General features: G+C 39.7%; 1 protein-coding gene across 5 annotated transcripts in view; it reads left to right on the top strand.

Annotated features, from left to right (window-relative positions):
- The window catches only part of ptprfb (protein tyrosine phosphatase receptor type Fb), a 202,976-nt gene that overhangs the window by 23,758 nt on the left and 155,952 nt on the right, over nucleotides 1–23,266 (top strand). For all 5 annotated transcript variants that reach the window (XM_060906535.1, XM_060906537.1, XM_060906533.1 and 2 more), the window contains exon 2: nucleotides 227–424. In XM_060906535.1, coding sequence (XP_060762518.1) covers nucleotides 328–424 — 97 coding nt within the window. In that variant the 5' untranslated portion in view covers nucleotides 227–327. The remainder of the gene's footprint in view (nucleotides 1–226; nucleotides 425–23,266) is intronic.

Raw genomic sequence — 23,266 nt, 5'->3', positions numbered from 1 at the left:
TGTGTGTGTGTGTGTGTGTGTGTGTGTGTGTGTGTGTGTGTGCCAGCCATCTGTGTGAGGTCTCTTGAATACCCTAAAGTGTGTTAAGGTCAGGGGTTAAGTCCTCGTGCTGCTCCCTGGCATCCTGCTGCTTTTAGTGTTTTGATGCTAATTTGACGAGTATTTGTTTTCCCTCATTAACCCTTGACTTCCTGCGATTAAACGTTGTGTTATTGTTTTTCTTTAGGTTTTAGCCTATGATTGCGTAATAGCGAGGAAGGAAAGCGCGGCCTTGAGGAGGAGGAGGAGGAGGAGGAGGAAGACGACAACGAAGTGCCAACCTGGAACATGGTGCCTCATATTTGCCCCTCAGTGCCCTTGACGCCTCGCTGGCTTTCTGTCCTGCTTCTGCTCGGCTGTGCGGCCGTTCCCTCCCACGCCGACAGTGAGTATCCCGCCGCTGAGCACGTCTGCTCTAAACTGTTCACTTTTTAACTGAAAGCACCAAAAAAACTGTTTAAAAAAAAACCTGTGTGTGTGCGCGCGCCACTTCAATCCTTAATATGGTGGAAATTGGGTTAGCGGTTGATGCTAAACGTGAATAAAGTGTAATTGTATCAGTATCATCTTTTTTTCTGAGAAATTTACCAACATATCTGAGGAAAATGTTGATATTCCCGACTGTTTTGATGCGTTTCCATGGTTACTGTGTGCTCACATTATTGAAAAAACTCAACACCTACAATACCGAGCTTGTATTCTCAGAATTAGCGAGTTTATTTGGACTTGCCCTTAATGAACAATCAAACAGATGAATTTCAACAGTTAAATAAATGAATCAAAATTTTATACTTTTAAATAAGAATAATAGAAGAAAAGCTGGGTGCAAATGTTTTGGCCCTCTAACTCTATAATGCACTGCCATCCAGTTATTCTTCTGGTTTCTTACATTTTATTGATTTAGTGGTTAATATTTAATTCATGGCTTTGTACCTGGATGTGTTTTATTGATCTGAATATCTGTGTTTGGATTTAAAATTGAAAAAACTTGGGGGGGTTTATGATAACAAAATTGTGTGATATCAACCTGAAAATAGAGGAAAAGCTTGAAAATTAATTTAAAATTATGATATTACTGAAACTGATACTGAGTCTTTTAAATTAAATTGACTTATTTTTCCAAAAAGAAAAAAATCAGATAAATAATTTGCTTGTTGAACTTGATGTAGCTCATACATTCAGGTTTTTTCGTTCTTTTATCACATTAAAAAAAAAAACATTTATTTTGTCAGAGTTTTCAGACACGTGAAGTTAAAGCGTGAGTGATGTATTATTTGTAGTTCAGTGGAATGTGGACGTGTTCAAACTGCTTCATTTTTTGACACGCTTTACTGTATTATGGACTTAATATAAAATAAATTAAATTGACTTAAATTTTTTAATTGAGTTTTATTCCACAATGACAAAGTGAAAACATTTATTTAAAAAAATGAAATTTTACATTTTAAGCTTTTATATGTAAATAATTTTAAGATTATATTTAAAATATGTGAACTCTACAACTCTGGAAACATGGAAAAAAAAAACATTTAGGTAAAAGCCTCCCACTTGCTCGACTTTTTAGTTGCATCCTGCAGCCTACAGTTCTGATTCACACCACTTTAAACTAAGCTTTCTTTAAAAAAAAAAAAGATATTTCCAGTGGAATAAAACGTCTCCTGCACTTCACAATTCATGTGCAAATCCTCTTTACAATGATGCTGTAATTATAGAGTTGAAAATAAACTTGCTGCTTGAAGTTTAACCACAAATGCTAATAATAGGGTGTTGATAAACGTCTGCTCGATGCTTGGCCCCCATGATTGCTATTTTGGCTGTAGCTTCTTTTTCTTTGTTGGTGGTTTTAAGCTTTAAAGAGTCTGAACACACACACCATACACACACACACCATACACACACACACACACACACACACACACACACACACACACACACACACACACACACACACACACACACACCATACACACACACACACACACCATACACACACACACACACACACGGTGATGGTTGTGAAGCAGAGTCGTGGTTTTGGCATCAGAGAGTCATTTCATTCTCCATGTGACCTTCACTTTGTTTCACGGTTTATGACATAATTACGGAAAATTATATTTAGCTCTCGATCGCCTTCTCTGGGAATAACACGGAATACCACAGACGTCATCTTTTTGCCCTAAATCGCTACCTGTGTAGGCTGCCGACTCTCCAAACACATGGGTTTAATAAAATTCGTTAAGTATCTGCTGTATACAGTAAATACTCTATCTGTAGGTATAAATACATCACAGTACACTTTCCTGACATGCTGTGGGTGATTGCAGCATGTTTTTATTAAAACAGGAAGACCAAAACGTCAAAATTTTACAACTTTTTAAGTAAAACTAAGAATCTTAAGAATAAAAGAAATTGCAGTGGAAATATAAAGAATATAATATAAGTAAAATATATAAAAATTCTGCATTTAAACATAAATATTGTACAAAAAATTACACAATAATTATGAATATAAAATTATTATAATTTATAAACTTGAATAAAAATATTTATATAATACTGTAAGTAAAAAAAAAATAAAAATATTTTAAATAATAAAACAAATTAAAAACAAATTTTATAAAACAAATCCTAAAAAAATCTTTTTTTTAATGATTAGGTTTTTTTTTTACATTCTATAAATTGGTATTCTTTTTTAAAAAATAAGTTAGTAATGAGAAATATGATGTAACATTGCTTACTTTTAAATTGTTTTTAGCCTCAAGAGTCAATTTTTATAAGATATATATGGATAAAGCGGCTAGAGATAATGAGATGCGATATATAAATTATTTATTTATTTATTTATTTTAAGATGCGGCACTGCAGGTTTTTTTAAAAAATGTATTTTATTATTTTATATTTTTATTTTTTTCCTGGCACCTTCACAAAGCGAGGTTATGTAATGCACTGTTTGAATATTATTAACGGTATTTATTTACAGTATGTTTCTGAATATTGTGATCTGTTTGCCAGGTCGTTCCTGCGTCGCTGCCCTGTGAGAAATTGTGATTTTATATGTAAAATAATTATTTTTTGAAGAACTTGACTGAAAGAAATCAGTTTGCAGGTGATTATTTTTGAACGTGGATGAAGATTCCCTCTTCTTTCACCTTTCCTCGTCAGAATATTCGGAATTATTCACACCCCTCTTTCTTGGTGTTCAGCGCTTTATCCCAACACACATCACGCTGCTCCTCGTTATTCCTGTAACACACTCCATCGCCCATCGCCAGATCTTCTGATGGACGGAGAATGAAACACGTTAAACATTTCTGATGATTCAGGTCTCTGCGCTGTCGTAAACATCTCCCGCACGGCGAGTTAAAGCTGGTAAAACCCTAAGAATAGTGTTGGATGGAATCTGGGCGACCAAAACCAGCGGGTGTTAGCGTTTTGTTGTCTGTAATCAGGAGCTGAATTATACGGTGGAGGAGCCAGTGTTCAGGGTGGAGCGGCTCGACCTCACCACCTCGGCTTTAAATACACTCCGCTCCTCTTACACGCCTCTCTTATACCGACTGCGTTCATGCGTCAGCAAAAACAGGGGAAAAGACGTCTAAACACTTATTTATTTAATGTTACCAAGAATTTTGTTAACACTTGAAAAAGTACACCACATTTCTGATAGTTAAAAGAAAAAGTTCTCTAAGACACCTGGAACAAAATAACACCTTGGAATGAATGAATAAATAAATAAATAAATAAATAAAAAACACACACACACACACACACACACACACGCTCTCCTCGTCCACTTTAATAGGAACTTGTTGTTGATTGTAAGATCCCTGTTCTTGGCTGCAGGAGTGGAACCCAGTGTGTTCTCCTTCCTGCTGTTGCATGCTGAGATGCTTTTCTGCTCACCACGGTTATAAAGAGTGATTATATGAGTTACTATATCCTTCCTGGCAAAAAAAGCTCGAACCGCCTCAAATCTGTCCATTTCCCTCTGACCCTCTCTGATCAACAAGGTATTTGTTGCCACCCACAGAACTGTCACTCACTCACAGTGTTTTTTGTTTTCCGCACCATTCTGTGTAAACTCTAGAGACTGTTGTGTGTGAAAACCCCAGGAGGAGATCAGCAGTTTCTGAAATACTCAAACCAGTCCATCTGGCTCAAACCAACACCCATACCACAGTGAAAGAAAGAAAGTCACACTTCACTGTGAGATCACGATTTTTCCCGTTCTGATGTTTGAACATTGAAAACAGCAGGTGGATGCAGGGGTGTTCCTAATAAAGAGTTCGGTGTGTGTGTGTGTGTTGAACTGATTTTTTCCTTTTATCCACAACTGCGGTTGTGTAATAAGAATAAAGAGAGTGACCCGTTTAGTAATGCGCGCGCACACACACAGTGGTGGTGTTAATGGCCAGTGTTGTGTGAAGGACGGAGGACGACGTTGATGATGTTGCTGAATGCAGGCCACGGCTCAGCGTTTGGATCTCTGCCTCTCCGCAGCATAATTAAGCCATTAATCTCTGATCATTAACCTCCGTCGACCCCTCGCTCAGGCGTTTCAGACGCCGTCCAATCCTCTCTTTTTATTCCCTCTGCATCCGTGCCTCCGTCCGTCCGCTCTCGCCCGTCCCCGGGATGGAGATCACAGCTGTGGGCTAAATAGAATTACATCCTGGCTGCCACTCCATCACTGATACGGTTACTTTTAATTACAAAGAATCAATTTTCCCATCTCGTCCGTCTCGCTCGCCATGTGGACACTTAAACACACAATCTAATTTGTGGACGCCCACCTGGGGGATCTCGGGGTCTCCAACCGCACTCCTGTTGCTTTTAAATAAATAAATAAATAAAGGAAGCCTAATCGATATCCACAGGTGCGCTTCAGTCAGAACATGTCTTCTCTGACCCGTGATAACGTTCTGGTCTTCAGGTCACGTCGATGTTCCTCAGGGTTCTGCTGAGAAATTAACTTCCCCTGAACCCTCTGGCACGCCGCCGACACGAAGCCGTCTTACACTCATCATCAATCAGAAAGGTTTCCTGACAGCTAAAGTCATTTCTCAACATTCGTCACTGTTGCACTTTGAGCTCTGATTGATGCAGCGGAACATTAGAGGAGCAGGATGGATGTCGTGTTGGAGATAATGACTTCACAGGAATTTTATTCCTGGTTATAAAATGCAGTCTGGAGCTCGAGGACGCCGAGCGCAAACGGCGTTTACATTCAGCGTTTAAATATTAACAAATACATGCAGTAACTTTGGAGTTCAAATTTTAGAAATAATAAAGTTCATCCTTTTATTATTAATAATATTAATATTATTATTGTTGCTGTTGAGCAGTGACGTGGGCTTTAGTTCTCAGATATTAATCGAACTCTGTTCATAGGATTTTTTTCTTTTTACATTTTTTTCTGTATCAGATCGTCACACCAGACTGAAAAGTATTTTTTCTTCAAGAAAGAAAAACTTTCATTAATTAAATTGAATTTAAGCTGAATTAAATGTTAATTTGATTAAAGTTAAATTTAAAAAAATAATAAAATGCAAAAAATAGAGTCCCTGATGTGTTGTTTTGCATCCAAGAGGTCTTGATTTAATTAGGATTTTTTTCTTAAAAAAAAAAAAAGAAAAGAACAAAAAAAATTAGTGACTAAAATCTCAAATACAAACGAAAGTGCCGGAGAAACATCTATTCTCATAATCAGTGCTTTTAAAAAAAATTATCTATCTATTTATTTATTTAACTTTTTCTTTTTAAGGGTTATTTGGATGGTGTTTTTTTATATAAAACCTTTGCACGTTTGCGACCACCTCCATGATGCCCGCCCCCAAAAAATAGGAAACTTTGGTGGTTTTTTTTTTTGCTAAAGTTTTTCTTTTTATTATATAGTATGCAATTTTTTTTTTTTTTAATTCCCCGTACCAGACTCTCACATCAGATTATAAATCCTAAAGTGTTCGGGATGTGCCCTATTTTATTTATTTTAAAAATTTAAAAGAAAATTAAAAAAATGTAATTGTTCCATAATAGTTTAATTGATGTCAAACTGAATTGGAATAGAGTTCAATTAAAAGTTTATTCATTTAAAAAAAAAAAAAGAGTACCTGAAAAGAAGATACAAGAGTTCCAGATAGATTTTTCTCATCTCATCTCATTATCTCTAGCCGCTTTATCCTGTTCTACAGGGTCGCAGGCGAGCTGGAGCCTATCCCAGCTGACTACGGGCGAAAGGCGGGGTTCACCCTGGACAAGTCGCCAGGTCATCACAAGGCTGACACATAGACACAGGTGGGGTTTACATTAGACCGTATCAGCGGATCATCAGATTAATGTTTTTAAAACGATTCGCGTGCACACAGCAACGCCAATACACGATTCGCGTGCACACAGCAACGCCAATACACGGATACGCTAATCACATGACTAATTAGACGGCATGTCACATGATCCCAGTGCATATCGGGCATGCGCAAGTCACTCACCACTTGCAAGTGGAAGGATGGCAAGCGAACACCTTCTCCAGCAGATAAACACACCTGGCTGTGATGTTCATGTTCTCACTGAGTTTAAGCGCCTGAAGGAGGTAAATAAGTTGAAATGTGTAAATAAACCTCAGTGCGGCTCAGCGCTTCCTCCTGCGCTCCAAATCACTCCACCCTGAACAGCGAGTGCCCTCTGGAGGGTGCGCACTCCGGCCCTGCGCAGCTCACAGAGCGCGCGAGTGAAGCACATGAGCAGTGATTCGGGACTGAGCCGCTGTGTGTGTGATCCCAACGCCAGCGAATCAGGAAGGTGGATGTCACAGTGACGTTGTCCACTGACGACGTCAGCTAGAGCTCAGCACTGCGTTTCCTCGTTCCTCAATGTTTACACAGCACCGGATCAGATACGAACTGGGTTGAATACGTGGGCCCTGGCGGATTCAAGTTGTTCCGCCTGTGGAGTCGTTTCCCGGCGTTTTAATGTGCACGGACAGTGCATCCGCGACAAAAACGAGACGGATACGGTCTAATGTAAACACCACCACAGACAACCATTCACATTCACACCTACGCTCAATTTAGAGTCACCAGTTAACCTAACCTGCATGTCTTTGGACTGTGGGGGAAACCGGAGCACCCAGAGGAAACCCACGCGGACACGGGGAGGACATGCAAACTCCGCACAGAAAGGCCCTCGCCGGCCACGGGGCTCGAACCCGGACCTTCTTGCTGTGAGGCGACAGCGCTAACCACTACACCACCGTGCCGCCCAGATAGATTTTTTTTTCTTAAAACATAAATAGATAATGAAGTGTCAAAGAAACATCTGGTTTTTTTTTTCATAACCAGTACATACAAAGTGGTTCCTCTGAGGGTTCTTCAGCTTCTGATTGGTGAAACAATTCTTCAGTGTTTCAGATGAAACTCTTCAGCGTTTCCCCCAAGAGGAACAAACCAAAAGTTCAAGTTCAAAGTATTTGCCATATGCACAGTAAGGACACGTCCTCTTGCACAATGACATTCTTTTTTTTCTTTTTCTTTTTTTCAAAAAGAAGAAAAAGCCGGCATACAAGAACAACATGGAGGGTTTTTGTGTCTTTTTTTTCTTCTTCTTTCTCTAATTCCATTGCAGTATTGACTCTCTTCCCCTCGCTGTGCTACATGTTTGGATGAAAGCTTTAGAAATGGCACACTCTTTACATCAACTTAATAATTAATGTCCCCGTCAAACGCGGGGCTTTGGGTTTGGATCCCTAAAGCCCTGTAATTACATCGAGCCCTGCCGCTCAGGGTTCGGTTCTGCGCGGAGGGAGCGCTGGGGCTCTCGGGGAGATTTTAACTCCAGCACAGAATTAATAAGGTTAACACGCTCGTTAGTGGGGGTTTTGTGTAAAGATGGCTGACGTGATCTGCGTTCTCTGCCTTTATATCTGTCCATCATTCCATTCTGCTTCCCATCATCCTCTGGGATTCTGTCCCAGTGCACGGCTCCAGTGACACACAGGCTGTTCCGAGGTGACGGCTGGAAAAAACCCCACCATAATGAATATATAAAATATGTATGGAATAAGGATAAGGATACGGCCGAGTCTGGGGAATTCATATTCTGTAGCTGAAAGAGTGCAAATAAAATATAGATAAAAAAGGAATTTAAAAAAGTGCTTTATTCCTCCATTTATTTTTGTGAGTCAACACTGAAATCGTTTCAGTACAGGGGGGAAAAAGCTTAAAAATGGATTCAGATCAGAAGCAAAGTTTAATATAATTTATACCGAGCATCTGCTGAAAATACACCGCTTAGAGGAACAGAAGGAGGATTCTGGGTTTATTACGAGTGCAGTGCTGACTGAATATTCCGGTGACAGGGGAAATGGATTTTTATTTCGTAACCAGAAGAGTCCAAACAAGCAAATGGATAAAAGACAAAATAAAAGCAGCTTTAGAAATGGGCTCAGAGATTGACGAGGCTTTTTAGATGCTCAGTTTCATACAAGATGATAAAACTGCAGGAAAAATCAGGAAGATTTGAAATATCGATCCGGAGTCGGTTTTATATCAGCTGTGCTGTAAATAAATGTAAAACGGTATGAATAGAGCTGGGCGGCACGGTGGTGTAGTGGTTAGCGCTGTCACCTCACAGCAAGAAGGTCCGGGTTCGAGCCCCGTGGCCGGCGAGGGCCTTTCTGAGCAGAGTTTGCATGTTCTCCCCGTGTCCGCGTGGGTTTCCTCCGGGTGCTCCGGTTTCCCCCACAGTCCAAAGACATGCAGGTTAGGTTAACTGGTGACTCTAAATTGAGCGTAGGTGTGAATGTGAGTGTGAATGGTTGTCTGTGTCTATGTGTCAGCCCTGTGATGACCTGGCGACTTGTCCAGGGTGAACCCCGCCTTTCGCCCGTTGTCAGCTGGGATAGAATCCAGCTCGCCTGCGACCCTGTAGAACAGGATAAAGCGGCTACAGATAATGAGATGAGATGAGATGAGATGAATAGAGCTCATCAGAAGGGAAATGCAAAAAATAATCCAATGCAGTTGAATAGTTTGATTTTGGAAAAAGATAAATGAATAAATAGATGAATAAGATTCAGAAATATTCTTTAAGATGACGTGAATATTCCTTTTTGTGACGCATACACACAAGTTCTAAACGAGCATCACCACCCGAGTGAGCTCAGTGTTCTGATTGGCCAGAAGGTGCTGATTAGTTTTCTCTAACAGCGCATCCTGGAGTGATTTATTCCTCACTAATGGGATATACACTTCCAGTAGAAGAAAAACATGATGGATAAACATCCCATGTGTGTGTGTGGGGGGGGCACCCAGAATTTTGAAGCATATCCTCCAGGAGTGACTCATTATCTGGAAAATGTAGTTGAAGAAAAAAAAACGTCTGAGACGCCACGAGTTCACACCATTTTATCCGCAGTGTCGTTCGGTCGGATCTCGCCCGTGGCCTGGAGTGAAATTGTGTATTTCGGCGGCACACTCTATTGACTCGATGAGTCCTCTGAGGAAAATGTCAGGCTAGTCCACATTACGTGCAGGTCATGACCAATAAAGCTCACTCACTCATGTTTATGCCGTCGCCGTGACACTGGGTAATGCCACGCCTGGGGTAAGTGACCTCCACCATGCCTGAGGTCTGCACTGATCACTCTCACTTAACCTCAGCAAATACTTCCAATCTGCTGATTTCACGCCTCTTTAACGTTTAGCTGGGCCGCGCTTTTTAACTCTCCATCTTTTTGGAGGCCTTTTGAGTTATAGTTTTAAAAAATAATAATAAATGATTCTCTTTTAGAACAAGGGTCTGAATTTATTATTTATGCACTTTACAATTCAGGCTAATGTAGATAAGGGTAAAGAGAAGATGGTGGAGCATTTACGTGTTGATTTGAAAAGTCTCCGTGATGTATGAGTACAGTACGTGAATAAAATGAATAAATATAAGAGGACAGAAAAATGCCTCGGGGGTCAAACGGAGCAATAATTGAGATTTTACCAGAGAATATTCATCCAACTCGTCTCAAACTGTTCTCGACAGCTTTCAATAAATTGCCATCATTAATATTTCTGCTGAGAGTATGAAAGGCATGTTGAATGAAGCTTGATGCGTGTGTGTGTGTATACGGCCCATTCTGTAATTACGGATACATTTCAAATGTTGACTCTGTTAGTCATCGTTAACTCTGTTTTTGTTAAACTGAGTAATCCATTAACAGAATTGATTTCCTGCCATTTTGTGTCTTCACTCCACATGCTAACCTCAAACTAGCTACCACACGGCATGTACAAAAGCAGAACTTTTATGGATTTTAATCGTATTATTATCCCTGCCACGAAGTGCTCAGGGGGATAAAGGAATGGAGTCCGTCTGTCCATCCGTTTCAATCTGGACAAGTTTTCTCAGAAACTACATCAGCTGTATCAATGAAACTGTGTGTGCTCATACTACTGAAAAAAGCCGGGTAGCGTTTTTATGAAGGTGTCATAGCACTTACGACATCATAAGTCAGTATTAAAGCAATGAGCTTATAAGGTCTTAAGTGTTACGAGGTCTTCATAAAATGCTCGTGGCGGGGGATAGTGATGACCAGGTCTTGTTGTTTTTTAAAAAAAATGAGTGAGAGATTCACTCTAATATCACAATAACAGAGTTGACGAATAATTAAACTACTGTTGGTGTAAAATCCTCAACATTTTGTTCAAATTAATGAGAGAAGAAACAGAACACACCTCACTGCCTTTCTGAAGTTTCTGACCAGAGGAAGTGACATCACAAGTCAGTGCATTCTTAGTGCTGGTCCCAAACCCCGGTGTAAAACCTGTGCCAAATAAAATATGCAGAACAGATCTGCTGTGGCGACCCCTAACGGGAGCAGCCGAAAGAAGAAGAAAAATAATATTTCAACACATTTTTATGATGTATAGGTTTCCTAAACGACTGATTTACCTCAAAAGGCACTCTGTAGAGTTCATACTAGAGGTCTGCGCGGGTCAGATTTTTCAGTCCCGCTCCCGCCCGCGCCCACATTGTGCAGTCCCACTCCCGCCCGCGCCCACAAAGAATTATGATTTTCAGTCCCGCTCCCGCCCGCGCATGCCATATTTTGTCCCGCTCCCGCCCGCAAATCCCACATGATGCAGACGTTCGCGTTATTTCTCAGGAAAGTTCTTGTCTTGACACAGCGTGATGGTGCCCCGCCCCCTACTTTGAGCGGATTTGAGCATAAATATCTACAGCTCATGTTCACGTTTGTTATTCTTTACCTTGTTTCTGAATTCAGCATGTAGTGTCTCTAATAATAATAATTAGTGCTGTCAAGCGATTAAAATATTTAATAGCGAATTGCACATTTTTGTCACATGAGAAACCATTGTAATTATCTGATCTGCATAAAAAAGTGAATAGGCTTGCTTTGTACCAATGTTGTTTTTTTTTTTATTGCAAAGCAGAGCTAGCAAGAGAACCATGAGTGAACAACTCTAATCAGAGAGACAGGTTACACAGTGACGGTAGGCTTGACTCAATGCTATCCCAGAAATCCTTCCTGTAATATGCAAATTTGGCCGCCTCTGATTGGACAGCCAAATTTGCATATTACAGGAAGGATTTCTGGAATAGCATTGAGTCAAGCCTACCGTCACTGTGTAACCTGTCTCTCTGATTAGAGTTGTAGACTAACTCAAGCAGTAAATCACTTCACTCATGGTTCTTTTGCTAGCTGGGTGTGAACGGCGAGTCATTAGAGTGATCAAAGGATTTCCCGTTAGGGTGATCAATGGCAAATTTAAGATGCCATTCCTCACTCAATCTGGCAATCCGACTCTCTCTGCAAATTTAGGCATCTTAAAATGTTTTTATTAATGCCAAATAAAATATCCAGCACAAATTATATATGATAGACATAAATTAATAATTTATAAATTTTATTTCAAACACGTTTTTAGTTAGCGGGACTGCAGCTTATCACCGCTCCCGCCCGCGCCGCATATGTGCACTCCCGCTCCCTCCCGCGCCCGCATATGTGCACTTCCGGTCCCGCCCGCGCCCGCAATGAGCTTTCAAAATTTGTCCCGCGCCGCACTGCTTTGCGGCGGGTCCCGCGAGTCCCGCGGGACTCCCGCGGGAGTGCAGGGCTCTAGTTCATACCTCGGTCCAACTACATGTTCAGATTTGCATCAAAGTCTAATCAATTGTTCTTTGGCTCATGGCCCACCTTTCCTCCAAATTTTGTTAAATCTGTTCACTACTTTTTGAGTTACGTTGGGAACAAGCAAACAAACAGAGGTGAAAACATAACCTCTTCCAACAAAGTTGGCAGAGGTGAAAATAAACATTTATGATCTACAAAGATGAATTCACGGTGTAAAGGAAGCGAGGAATTGTATAAAAATGTTAAATATTTTACAGTAGAAAACTTTACATCATTAAAAGTTATAAAAAGATACCTTGATGATTGCAACTTGACAAACATCAGATATCTGCATCGTTTCTGAATTCCTAGATTGGTGCATCCCTACTGTGAACCAAGTGCATTAAAGTCCCTCAGTGGTTACTGAAATTTTACTACAGAAATGAAGGTTTGTCAATGACGAACCCTCATGACTTAAACACTGCTATGAAAACCTGAGGAGGCGTTGGTCCAATCTACAGTATTTGTAACTGGTTTGTTTGAAGCTTTGATTCATCCGAGTGCACCAAGCTCCTTCGCCAGGTCTCGATATTCTTGCAGATTCTTCAGGACACCGTTCTCCCATCATGCCTTTCTGTGTGGGGAGATTACAGAAGAAAAAAGTGCACACGGATATCTCTGTCAGAGTTCCCATATGTGAAATGTCAAGTCAGTTCCGTTTTTATCCCGCATTCGTCTAGTCATTGAGGTTGTGATGAAATGTCAAGCCCGTGGGATTACGGTGAAATACAGTAGACAAGCAATACACAAGCAGGACCGCAAATGAGCTAGCGCACATCTGGATAACTGTGCAGGACATGAACATACAACTCTACAGCTTCGGTGAAATGTGTAAAGAACTGCAGAAAATGCACGGGATTTTAGATGCGAGTGTAAATAAATAGACCCTACGTACTAACGACGGAATACCAAAGGTAGTATCTGCTGGACAACTTCATACGAGTATACAAAATGTAGTGTGAAAACAATGACTGTGTGAATGTTCTGCGATGTAAACCACCATTAGCATTATAAAACAAAGGACACAAACGTGTAAGTGTAACTTCTGGAAATTGAGACCTGAACGGTAAGTCCGGAAGATGCAATCTTGCAAATAAGGGGTAATGATGCGAGAGATGTTGCTGGGAGTGGTGGTGGGTTCCCTTTGGTGCAGTTCCATTAGACTGCCTTGTTTGTGCATTGACAGCCTGAGCTTTTAAGGTCTAGGGTTACTTCATGCTCCGAGGAGCTTTGATGGGGTCAGGGGTCAGTGGAGAATAGAGACAAGCCACATCCTGACCTCCCAGATGGTTCGGCAGGCTGATGAGCTCCTTTTAAACTCGCCAAAGCCACAGGTGCAAGAACAGGTGGTCTAACATGCGTCGGCATTCATGTCCTAGAGATGTTTATAATCCTTGGCATATATGCTGAACATGAACATGCACAGATTCACGAAAAAAAAGTTCCCCTTTTAAATTAAGGACACTAGATCAGCTTTCCGGAAACTGGCAAAAGGAAAGTACCCAAGTGAGACCTGAGTTTTGTGGAAAAAAAATCACTCGAGTCAATCCAAGTAGAGTGTGTGGGATCAATACCCAAACCAGAGAGATGCCCATTCATTTTCATTAATAATAGATTACAAGTTTTTATTTATTTATTTATTTATTTTACCCCTTCCCTGATGCACTTAGCGGAAATGTGTCTGATGATCTGATGCTATTGGCCGCCATCCTTTCAGCCCAACACTTCCATTAATGTAATTCTGCCCCATTTCCAAGGCTTTTGCTTCCAATTAACGTCACATTATCTTGCCTAATCAGCTCAATAACAATATTTTTCTCAATTCTGTGGCCCATTATCAGCTTGTTAAATGGATCCCGTGTAATATTTGTGTTAAAATCCTGGCGGGAAAAGTGTCGTGTTACTACTGTGGGAACATTAATGGCTCTTTTCTTGATTTGACATTTTTTTCGCATTATCTCGGGTCCATTATGTGAGCATAAACAGAGGGAGAACGAACAAATAAACAGGCTGATGAAACAAAAAGGAGAAACATTTCTCTCTTAGTGATCTCCGAGAAAGGCAGTTGTCAAGCATGTTGCTTTCCAGGTTGGGTGAATTATTTAACAGAACAGCGCAGAAGATAAACCCGGAATGCAATTACGCATTTCCACTGTGCCCACTGCGAAGAGCATTACAGTCATAACCTCCAGGATTTCTGCTCGACTGATGAAAGATCGAGATAAACCATTGTGGGAGATGTTTTTCTGAAGGATTTTATCAACTGGGTTGATGGTGTAGTTTACATTCCTGGAAAGCCAGGTTATAGATTTTGGACTCAACAGTGCGAAGAGTGTAAATCATCCATGATTTGAGCAAACCTTATAATATTTTACTACTTTTACCAAATTACAACCCCAATTCCAAAAAAGTTGGGACAAAGTACAAATTGTAAGTAAAAACGGAATGCAATGATGTGGAAGTTTCAAAATTCCATATTTTATTCAGAATAGAACATAGATGACATATCAAATGTTTAAACTGAGAAAATGTATCATTTAAAGAGAAAAATTAGGTGATTTTAAATTTCATGACAACAACACATCTCAAAAAAGTTGGGACAAGGCCATGTTTCCCACTGTGAGACATCCCCTTTTCTCTTTACAACAGTCTGTAAACGTCTGGGGACTGAGGAGACAAGTTGCTCAAGGTTAGGGATAGGAATGTTAACCCATTCTTGTCTAATGTAGGATTCTAGTTGCTCAACTGCCTTAGGTCTTTTTTGTCGTATCTTCCGTTTTATGATGCGCCAAATGTTTTCTATGGGTGAAAGATCTGGACTGCAGGCTGGCCAGTTCAGTACCCGGACCCTTCTTCTACGCAGCCATGATGCTGTAATTGATGCAGTATGTGGTTTGGCATTGTCATGTTGGAAAAATGCAAGGTCTTCCCTGAAAGAGACGTCGTCTGGATGGGAGCATATGTTGCTCTAGAACCTGGATATACCTTTCAGCACTGATGGTGTCTTTCCAGATGTGTAAGCTGCCCATGCCACACGCACTAATGCAACCCCATACCATCAGAGATGCAGGCTTCTGAACTGAGCGCTGATAACAACTTGGGTCGTCCTTCTCCTCTTTAGTCCGAATGACACGGCGTCCCTGATTTCCATAAAGAACTTCAAATTTTGATTCGTCTGACCACAGAACAGTTTTCCACTTTGCCACAGTCCATTTTAAATGAGCCTTGGCCCAGAGAAGACGTCTGCGCTTCTGGATCGTGTTTAGATACGGCTTCTTCTTTGAACTATAGAGTTTTAGCTGGCAACGGCGGATGGCACGGTGAATTGTGTTCACAGATAATGTTCTCTGGAAATATTCCTGAGCCCATTTTGTGATTTCCAATACAGAAGCATGCCTGTATGTGATGCAGTGCCGTCTAAGGGCCCGAAGATCACGGGCACCCAGTATGGTTTTCCGGCCTTGATCCTTACGCACAGAGATTCTTCCAGATTCTCTGAATCTTTTGATGATATTATGCACTGTAGATGATGATATGTTCAAACTCTTTGCAATTTTACACTGTCGAACTCCTTTCTGATATTGCTCCACTATTTGTCGGCGCAGAATTAGGGGGATTGGTGATCCTCTTCCCATCTTTACTTCTGAGAGCCGCTGCCACTCCAAGATGCTCTTTTTATACCCAGTCATGTTAATGACCTATTGCCAATTGACCTAATGAGTTGCAATTTGGTCCTCCAGCTGTTCCTTTTTTGTACCTTTAACTTTTCCAGCCTCTTATTGCCCCTGTCCCAACTTTTTTGAGATGTGTTGCTGTCATGAAATTTCAAATGAGCCAATATTTGGCATGAAATTTCAAAATGTCTCACTTTCGACATTTGATATGTTGTCTGTGTTCTATTGTGAATACAATATCAGTTTTTGAGATTTGTAAATTATTGCATTCCATTTTTATTTACAATTTGTACTTTGTCCCAACTTTTTTGGAATCGGGGTTGTACACTATGGCATCTGTCTTGTAACTGTGGACAAATCTGAAGGAGCATGAACCAACCCTACAACAGATTCCATATTCCTGTTTTACACCTGAGACGATGACTGTATCCTCGGGCATGCCTGATCACCATCGACAGCGCTGACACAAATCAAGAGTAAATACCGTGTGAAGCCTCTCGCTGATGGGCGTGAACACACTCCTCATGCAGCCGTCCACCGAGCAGAAAATCACTTACTGAAAGCATTAGGTCGATGTTTGCTCATGCATCTTTGACGAGTCTGATGAAGTAAAAAAGCATGCTTCCTGCTAATCGAGGTGAGGAGTATCATATGACCCGTGCAGTGGGAGGTTTAGCGTTACTTTAGCCTTTAAACTGGTGCCCGTGGTGGGCTTTTCAAAGACATGAATCATCATCTTTGGTTTCCAACCTTGACTTGATATCAGATCAAAGAGCCAGAGAGAGGGAGAATCATCAGGGAATACTGCTATTACCTCATTATTTCGGCTCTTGTGACAAATTATCCTGTTAAAAAGGGAGGAATACACCCTGGCATCCTGGTGACTGTGTGCTGTTGAGGCGTGGACTTGATATCATTATGCTGAACAAAACTTTTAACAGACTACGAGTCACGCTGGACTATAACATCGAAGCCCTCAAGTTAGGAGGAAGAAAATCAATATAGAAGTTGCCTGGTTGGATCAGTTCAGTGTTTTGTGATTTCACGTTTGGGACGTCGGGCGTACCATGACCACCGGATCAGTTCACTGTAAATAAAAATGCTTTATATAGAGCTATAAAGTAAGCGAGAAAAAGAACCAACTTGTTTCATGGACGTTCCACTGCATTAAATGTAACTACAAACGGATAAAATGTAAAACTTGGAAGCTTGCTTAACAAGTAATTAACGTAAACTGGCGTAATCATTTGGTATGTTTCTGATGTCACGGAGTCTAAGAGTGTTTGTGGTTTATTAATCAACAGTACCACAATTTCAATAACTGCTGAGTGTACTCTGCTCACTCTACGCACACGTATCTCTACGTATTTTCACTAAAAAAAAAACTAAAATAAAAATAGCTAGCTTGTTTACCATTGGTGTACGATGCTTTGGGTGATTGCGCTGTAGGAGCGGATGCTTTGTTTGTTTTTTCTTTCCCAGAACTCCTGTTACACCAGCCCATGCAAAATTATGTTGTTTTTGCATCGTCATAGATCCCAAAGTTTTTTGTTTTTAATTTCCTTATCATGATGATAAATTATAGGCGATATTGAATTTCATCAGTTGCCACATATCTGCCAGGCTACCTTTCGCTTTCATTTCTCTTGTACAATTGTTTGTTTTGCTACAAGGAAACATTTTGAAATTTGGTTAGCTGAATTGCGGGAGTCTTGTTGTTGTTGTTGTTGTTGTTATTGTTGTTGTTACTGTAAACATAGCATGAATGTTAGTAACAATCACATCACTTAAAAACATCAAGTTTAAATCTCTTACTAGATGAAACATTTTATTTGTAGATGTTAGCATCTCGCCATGTAACAGTTCGATTCATGATATTGGGGTCATGATTCTGTTTTCCCACGACAAGAAAAATAAATGAAGAAAATTTTATTACCAGAAATAAATTTTATTTTCCTGTTCTTTATCAACTTAAACATTGCTTGTTTAATTAAAAAAGTGTTTAAGTTTCTTAATAACCAACAATAATTATTTACTCATATTTGTAAAGGCTGGAGTAAAATATAATAGCCTATTAACTAAAATATTCCTTTTATTGAAAAAAAAGTTAACAAATTGTCCTTTTCTTAATAAACTTTTATAAACATTTGTTCTCCCTCCATTTGCTTCTCTTTTCTTTATCTTTCATCAGTCTGTAAAAGACAGAGAGCTCAGATTTCTTGTAAAAATTTTTGTCCAGAATCACACAGCAGCACTTTCACATTTTACATCTGTTTTTTGTGTGTTTTCGTGGCATTAGAGCTGCATTACTTCCACCTACGGTGAAGTCACGTGCATTCCCACTATTCATTATTGCTCCCTCTGCTGTCGAATCGACACAATTGCAGCTCAGAAAAACTAAGAGATTATTCAGCCTGATAATAACCACCACTCATTTTTTATTTAATCGATTCTAACTGTCATAAATTTGTATCACGGTTTATCGTCACATGATGCATCTTTTCTGAACGGCTGTAAAAAGACGTCACCTTTTGTGTGTTGAAAGTGACCGCACTGGATCATCCTTATTTAATCAAATTGTACTCTTTCTTGGTGCCGGTGCTGAAAAGTTCGCACAAATTCCAGACTGGATGAGGTCAGAGGTCACCACAGAGCAGATTAGCACCATTTGGTGAGGATGTGTTTCCATCATCGCTTGTTGATGAGCTCCTTTAAAGAGCTCTTTCTTCTCTGATCCGTTCATCTGTCTTTTCAATGGGTTCTCCATCCATATGTTAATTTGAAGGATGTTCCTTAAAGAGCTTAATGAGCCTGGATCTTTGAGGGTTGCTAATTAGGTTTAAATACAAAGCAGCATGTTGGGGTGTGTGTGTGTGTGTGTGTGTGTGTACAGCCATGTGGAGTGAAAGGCATGCTGGGAGAATCATGCTGAAGCTGTGGAGGCATGGTGTGGATGGTGAAACAGATAAAAGCCACTTTTATGAGGAGCCGCTGTGCCGATGATGCCCGCTTCCTGGGGAACAAACGCATAAATGTCATTTAAATGTCAGCCTGGCCAGCAGTCCAGAGGGTCAGGGGGATTCGAGTTGTTACACTCCGGATTTGAAAGAATAGACTCACACAGGCGGCGTTCGCTTCTCCAGCAAACCTGATGTCCTACAGCAAGGTCACGCCACTGTACCAGCGACGCCGATGATTTAACACCCGTCGTCTGCCTGCTAGTCACCACCACACCGCTCTTCATATAGGTACTACGTTATGTTAACTAGCTATTGATTTTGTTCCCTTTGCTGCGGCTGCTGCGATCTTTTATTAGCAGATACATAAAAGCAGAAGGGCACGGCCGTATGTCTCCGTAACGATGCCATGCCGTTTGGGTCGACTATCAAGCGCTGGGTTTGTTTTGCACTTCTACAGACGCGTCATACAGACAACATGAGTTCGATTCGACTTTTATTTTACTCTCCCCCCCAATATACAGTACACTAGTAACACTTTTGGTTAAACTTCTTAAGAAATGGTGTGCGAGTGTGATGAGAAATATTTGTTAATTGTTTTATTAAATAAAATTTGCTGTAACAAAAAATGTGCACTAGATCACGTCATTTGAGGCTCGTCGGCGTATAATTGTGTGTGTGTGTGTGTGTGTGTATATACAGGTGATGTTACAGTATAAGGAACTAATATCAAATCTTTACAGTCTGGTGTAGGGGTGAAACCATACGACGGTTTAAATCGATACATCGGTTCAGAAAGTAACCACGAATGAAGTGAATCAGTGCAACAATTATGAATCATTTATTATCGAAAACGGCAAACTACTAGTGTGTTTTTGAAAAAAAAATCATCATTTTAAACAGATGTAAATAATGTGAAGGGTTAACAGGCTGATTTTTTTTCTTTCGCGTCATGTACAAATTAACAGCAGTTCGATACAATGTCGAATCGTATCGTACAACAGCAGATTCGACGGTATCGTCAGTCAAATATAAAATCAAAAGCGCCTGAATCGTATCGTGTGGAACATGTTCAGTAAATCACCGTTACAGTCTGAAAGTAATTAATTCAGTTCTTTTGTAACATGTTGTGGTTGAAAATCAATTGGGGCCTTGTCCTGTATTCTTCCCCTTTCACAAACAAGTTTTATTTTTTTCCTCCCTCATCTTATGTCCTTCTATCTTAAAGTGCCATTCCACCATTGGATGTATTCTTTGGCATAAAATACAATATATTTTGACAACATATATAAATGGTATCACTAGATAGAGAAATCTTTTAGCTTCAGAATGATATATCAAACAATTTTTTGACAACGACAAGTATATTAATTTTGCGACCAAAGTCACCTACCCTTTTAATTTCCGCGCGTGATGTCATCGGCAGGTTCCCCTTCTTGTGTACTACGTGACGTGTGACGTGGCACATATTATCAGCAATGGCGGATAGAACGCGATAAAAATAATACCAATAAATCTAGCTAATACCAATAAATCTAGCTAACTGAAAGATTAACTCAAAATTTTTCGCAATTTTTTTGGCCCCCATATACGAGGAGAAATGACTCTCTCACTTTGGGGGTTTCCTGGTCTAAAAATAGACCGACACGTGGTACACAAGAAGGGGAACCTGCCGATGACATCACATTTCACTACCGCGCGGAAATTAAAAGGGTAGGTGACTTTGGTCGCAAAATTAATATACTTGTCGTTGTCAAAAAATTATGTTTGATATATCATTTTGAAGCTAAAAGATTTCTCTGTCTAGTCATGTTGTCATAAAATATATTGTATTTTATACCAAAGAATACATCCAATGGTGGAATGGCACTTTAACTTATTCTGTTTTTGTTGTTGTTATTATTATTATTATTTGTTGCTGTAACACATGACGAATCAAATGAGCTAAAAAATTAACGCACTGGAGTCTGAGGGTATTTTCTGGCACTCTAATGATTTTGGCGTGCTCTGATTTTGTTGTGTGTTTCAACAAATCCTCGCAGTTTTTTCAAAGTCATATGACTTTTTTTTTGTAATCAGCACAAGTTCAGCGACAATAATATCTCTGTAGTCTGTGTGTCATGATTGTACTTTAAAAAAAAACAGATAAATGAAGATGTAAAAAGCAGTTTTAGATCTGTGTTGGAATGTGTGAAAAACGTGACCTTACCCATTGTGTCGAACTGTTTTGGTCACTTGAGGTGATTCTGTTCAGTCTGAGGAATGGATCAAACACACAAACTTAAATCTGCTCCATTGATTTGGACAATTAACTGGCTGTCAAAACATTTATCTCCTATTGTTTTGGGATGAAGGGTTGGCAGTGGGAGGGGTATTCAATGAGGAGAGTAAAAATTTCCATTCCATTCAATGAGAAGAGTGAAAACTCCTCCCACTGCCAACTCTTAATCCCATCAGGTCAAGTCCCAATGGGTAAGGTCATTGTTTATTTCACACATTCCAACACAGTTCTAAAACTGATTTTTACAGCAGCTTCATTTATCTGCTATTTGACTCGATTCAGTGTGTCTTAAAATGAACTCTTGTACTATTTTACTCAGTTCAGAGCCACAACCAACTCTGTTACACAATTACTCTGTAATTTTACTCCAAATTTTACTCTCTAAACTCAAAATAGAGCAAAATTAACTATTTTTAGGAAAATACTTTTAACTCTGAAAAAACTGCTCAGTCATTTATTTCTGTGTTTGCACTACAGCGCACACATATCAGCCGATCTGCTCATCAGGAATAGAAGAAATATTTACACTTACTCGAGTTGATCTTTGGCTGGATCGAGTCGAAGTAAAAAGGAAAAAAAAGGCACCGCGTAGCAGTTTTCAAGATTGAACTGAATCTCTGTCCTGAATCATGAAATGAATCATGAATTGAATCGCTGTCCTGAATCATCCGAAGTGCATAAAATCCGCGTGCCAGCTCGCAACAAGTTTTACCTCCAAATAGCCTGAACTATGTCAGGCAGATTTTATCCTGTTTACGGTGGGCGTTCCCACCACGAAAGAGAAACCAATCAAAACCGAAAGAGTGAAAGTGATTATCATGCCGTTACCATGGGAACAGTCTTTTATGAATGTGTACCGTAAGTGCGCGCTCTTACACATTTATACAGTGTAAAGTATAAAGTTTCTGTCAATATATTTATCATGCTTGTAGGATGAAAATCTCTTGAAGATATTTATCTAAATACATCACCTACTCATTCTGAACCTGCCGAGCTTCATCAGCGAAGCTCTTCGACCCCAGACGGTTAAAGCCACTTGTGGTATAGCAGCTATAACCAGTCGTTCACTCGTGTTAATAAGAAGAAGGAAATGCAGCTTGTTACCGAGAAATGGCAAAAAGCGTCAACTCCTCCGTCATGAAGGTTCCTGAAAGTTTACGGAAAACTTACAGCTTTACCTCCGACACGCCAACACATTCTCATTAAACCAGACCTGACAGAAAACTTCACCATATCACAGGTATTTTTTGTTGAAATCCGTTAACATGGCGTTTCTGCCGTGCAGGTCCCCGTGAACGAGCCGTTACCATGGAAACGATTACGTATTAGAAACAGTAAAGGAAATTAATCAGTACTTCTCCTCCTCTGACCAATCAGAATGCAGAGTTCAGTAGCGGCGCTGTGGTGGAACAGGAAACAGTTTCTGATGCCGAAAATAAAATTCCAGCAGCTGGAAAACGGGGCGAATAACAGCAGGGATCTGGAGTGTAAACAGCACAGAGGAGCGAATAAACACAAATGTGAGCGACGTTTCTGGTGCAGTCCATGAAAACTGAAAACAAACAAAGAAACACAAAAAAGAGTGATTTAAAAAGATGTTGACAATCCTGATTTGAAGAATAAACAGGTGAAAAAAGTGTTAAAAAATTGGCCTGTTTGCACCTGTTGTGTAAAAATATAGCTGTTTCTGACATTTTTAAAGATATCAGCGTTTGAGGAACGATGCTTTTTATATTTAGATTTAATGAGAAATTGTTTTTTTAAAAAAGTGGAACTAAAAAAGGGAATTTTTTTTTCAGGAGAGAGGCTTCCTCTTTAGAGCGCTCGTATTATTTTTACTTCAGTGAGTTTCCATGCTTATAGTTTGTTTATTTGTATTTAGTTTTTTAATTATTAATTCATTTTATTTAAGATATTTTACTCCATTTTATACATATTTCAATTGTGTATTTTTCTTCATCTTGCGCTTATTTTTTTATTTTAAGACTCGTCATCTTTCTAATTTTTTAATCTTTATTTTTTTCCTTTTTTTAACCATTTTTAATATTTGATCATAAGCAACATGTATGAAAATTACTCTGCAAATAAAGTTTGTGTGGAAATCCCCTAAATATAGATCATAATAAAAATGTAA

This window comes from Neoarius graeffei, chromosome 23, assembly GCF_027579695.1.
Source record: "Neoarius graeffei isolate fNeoGra1 chromosome 23, fNeoGra1.pri, whole genome shotgun sequence".
Lineage (NCBI taxonomy): Eukaryota > Metazoa > Chordata > Actinopteri > Siluriformes > Ariidae > Neoarius > Neoarius graeffei.
The sequence above is the reverse complement of the archived record's forward strand: the minus strand, read 5'-3'. Positions and strand labels throughout refer to the sequence as shown.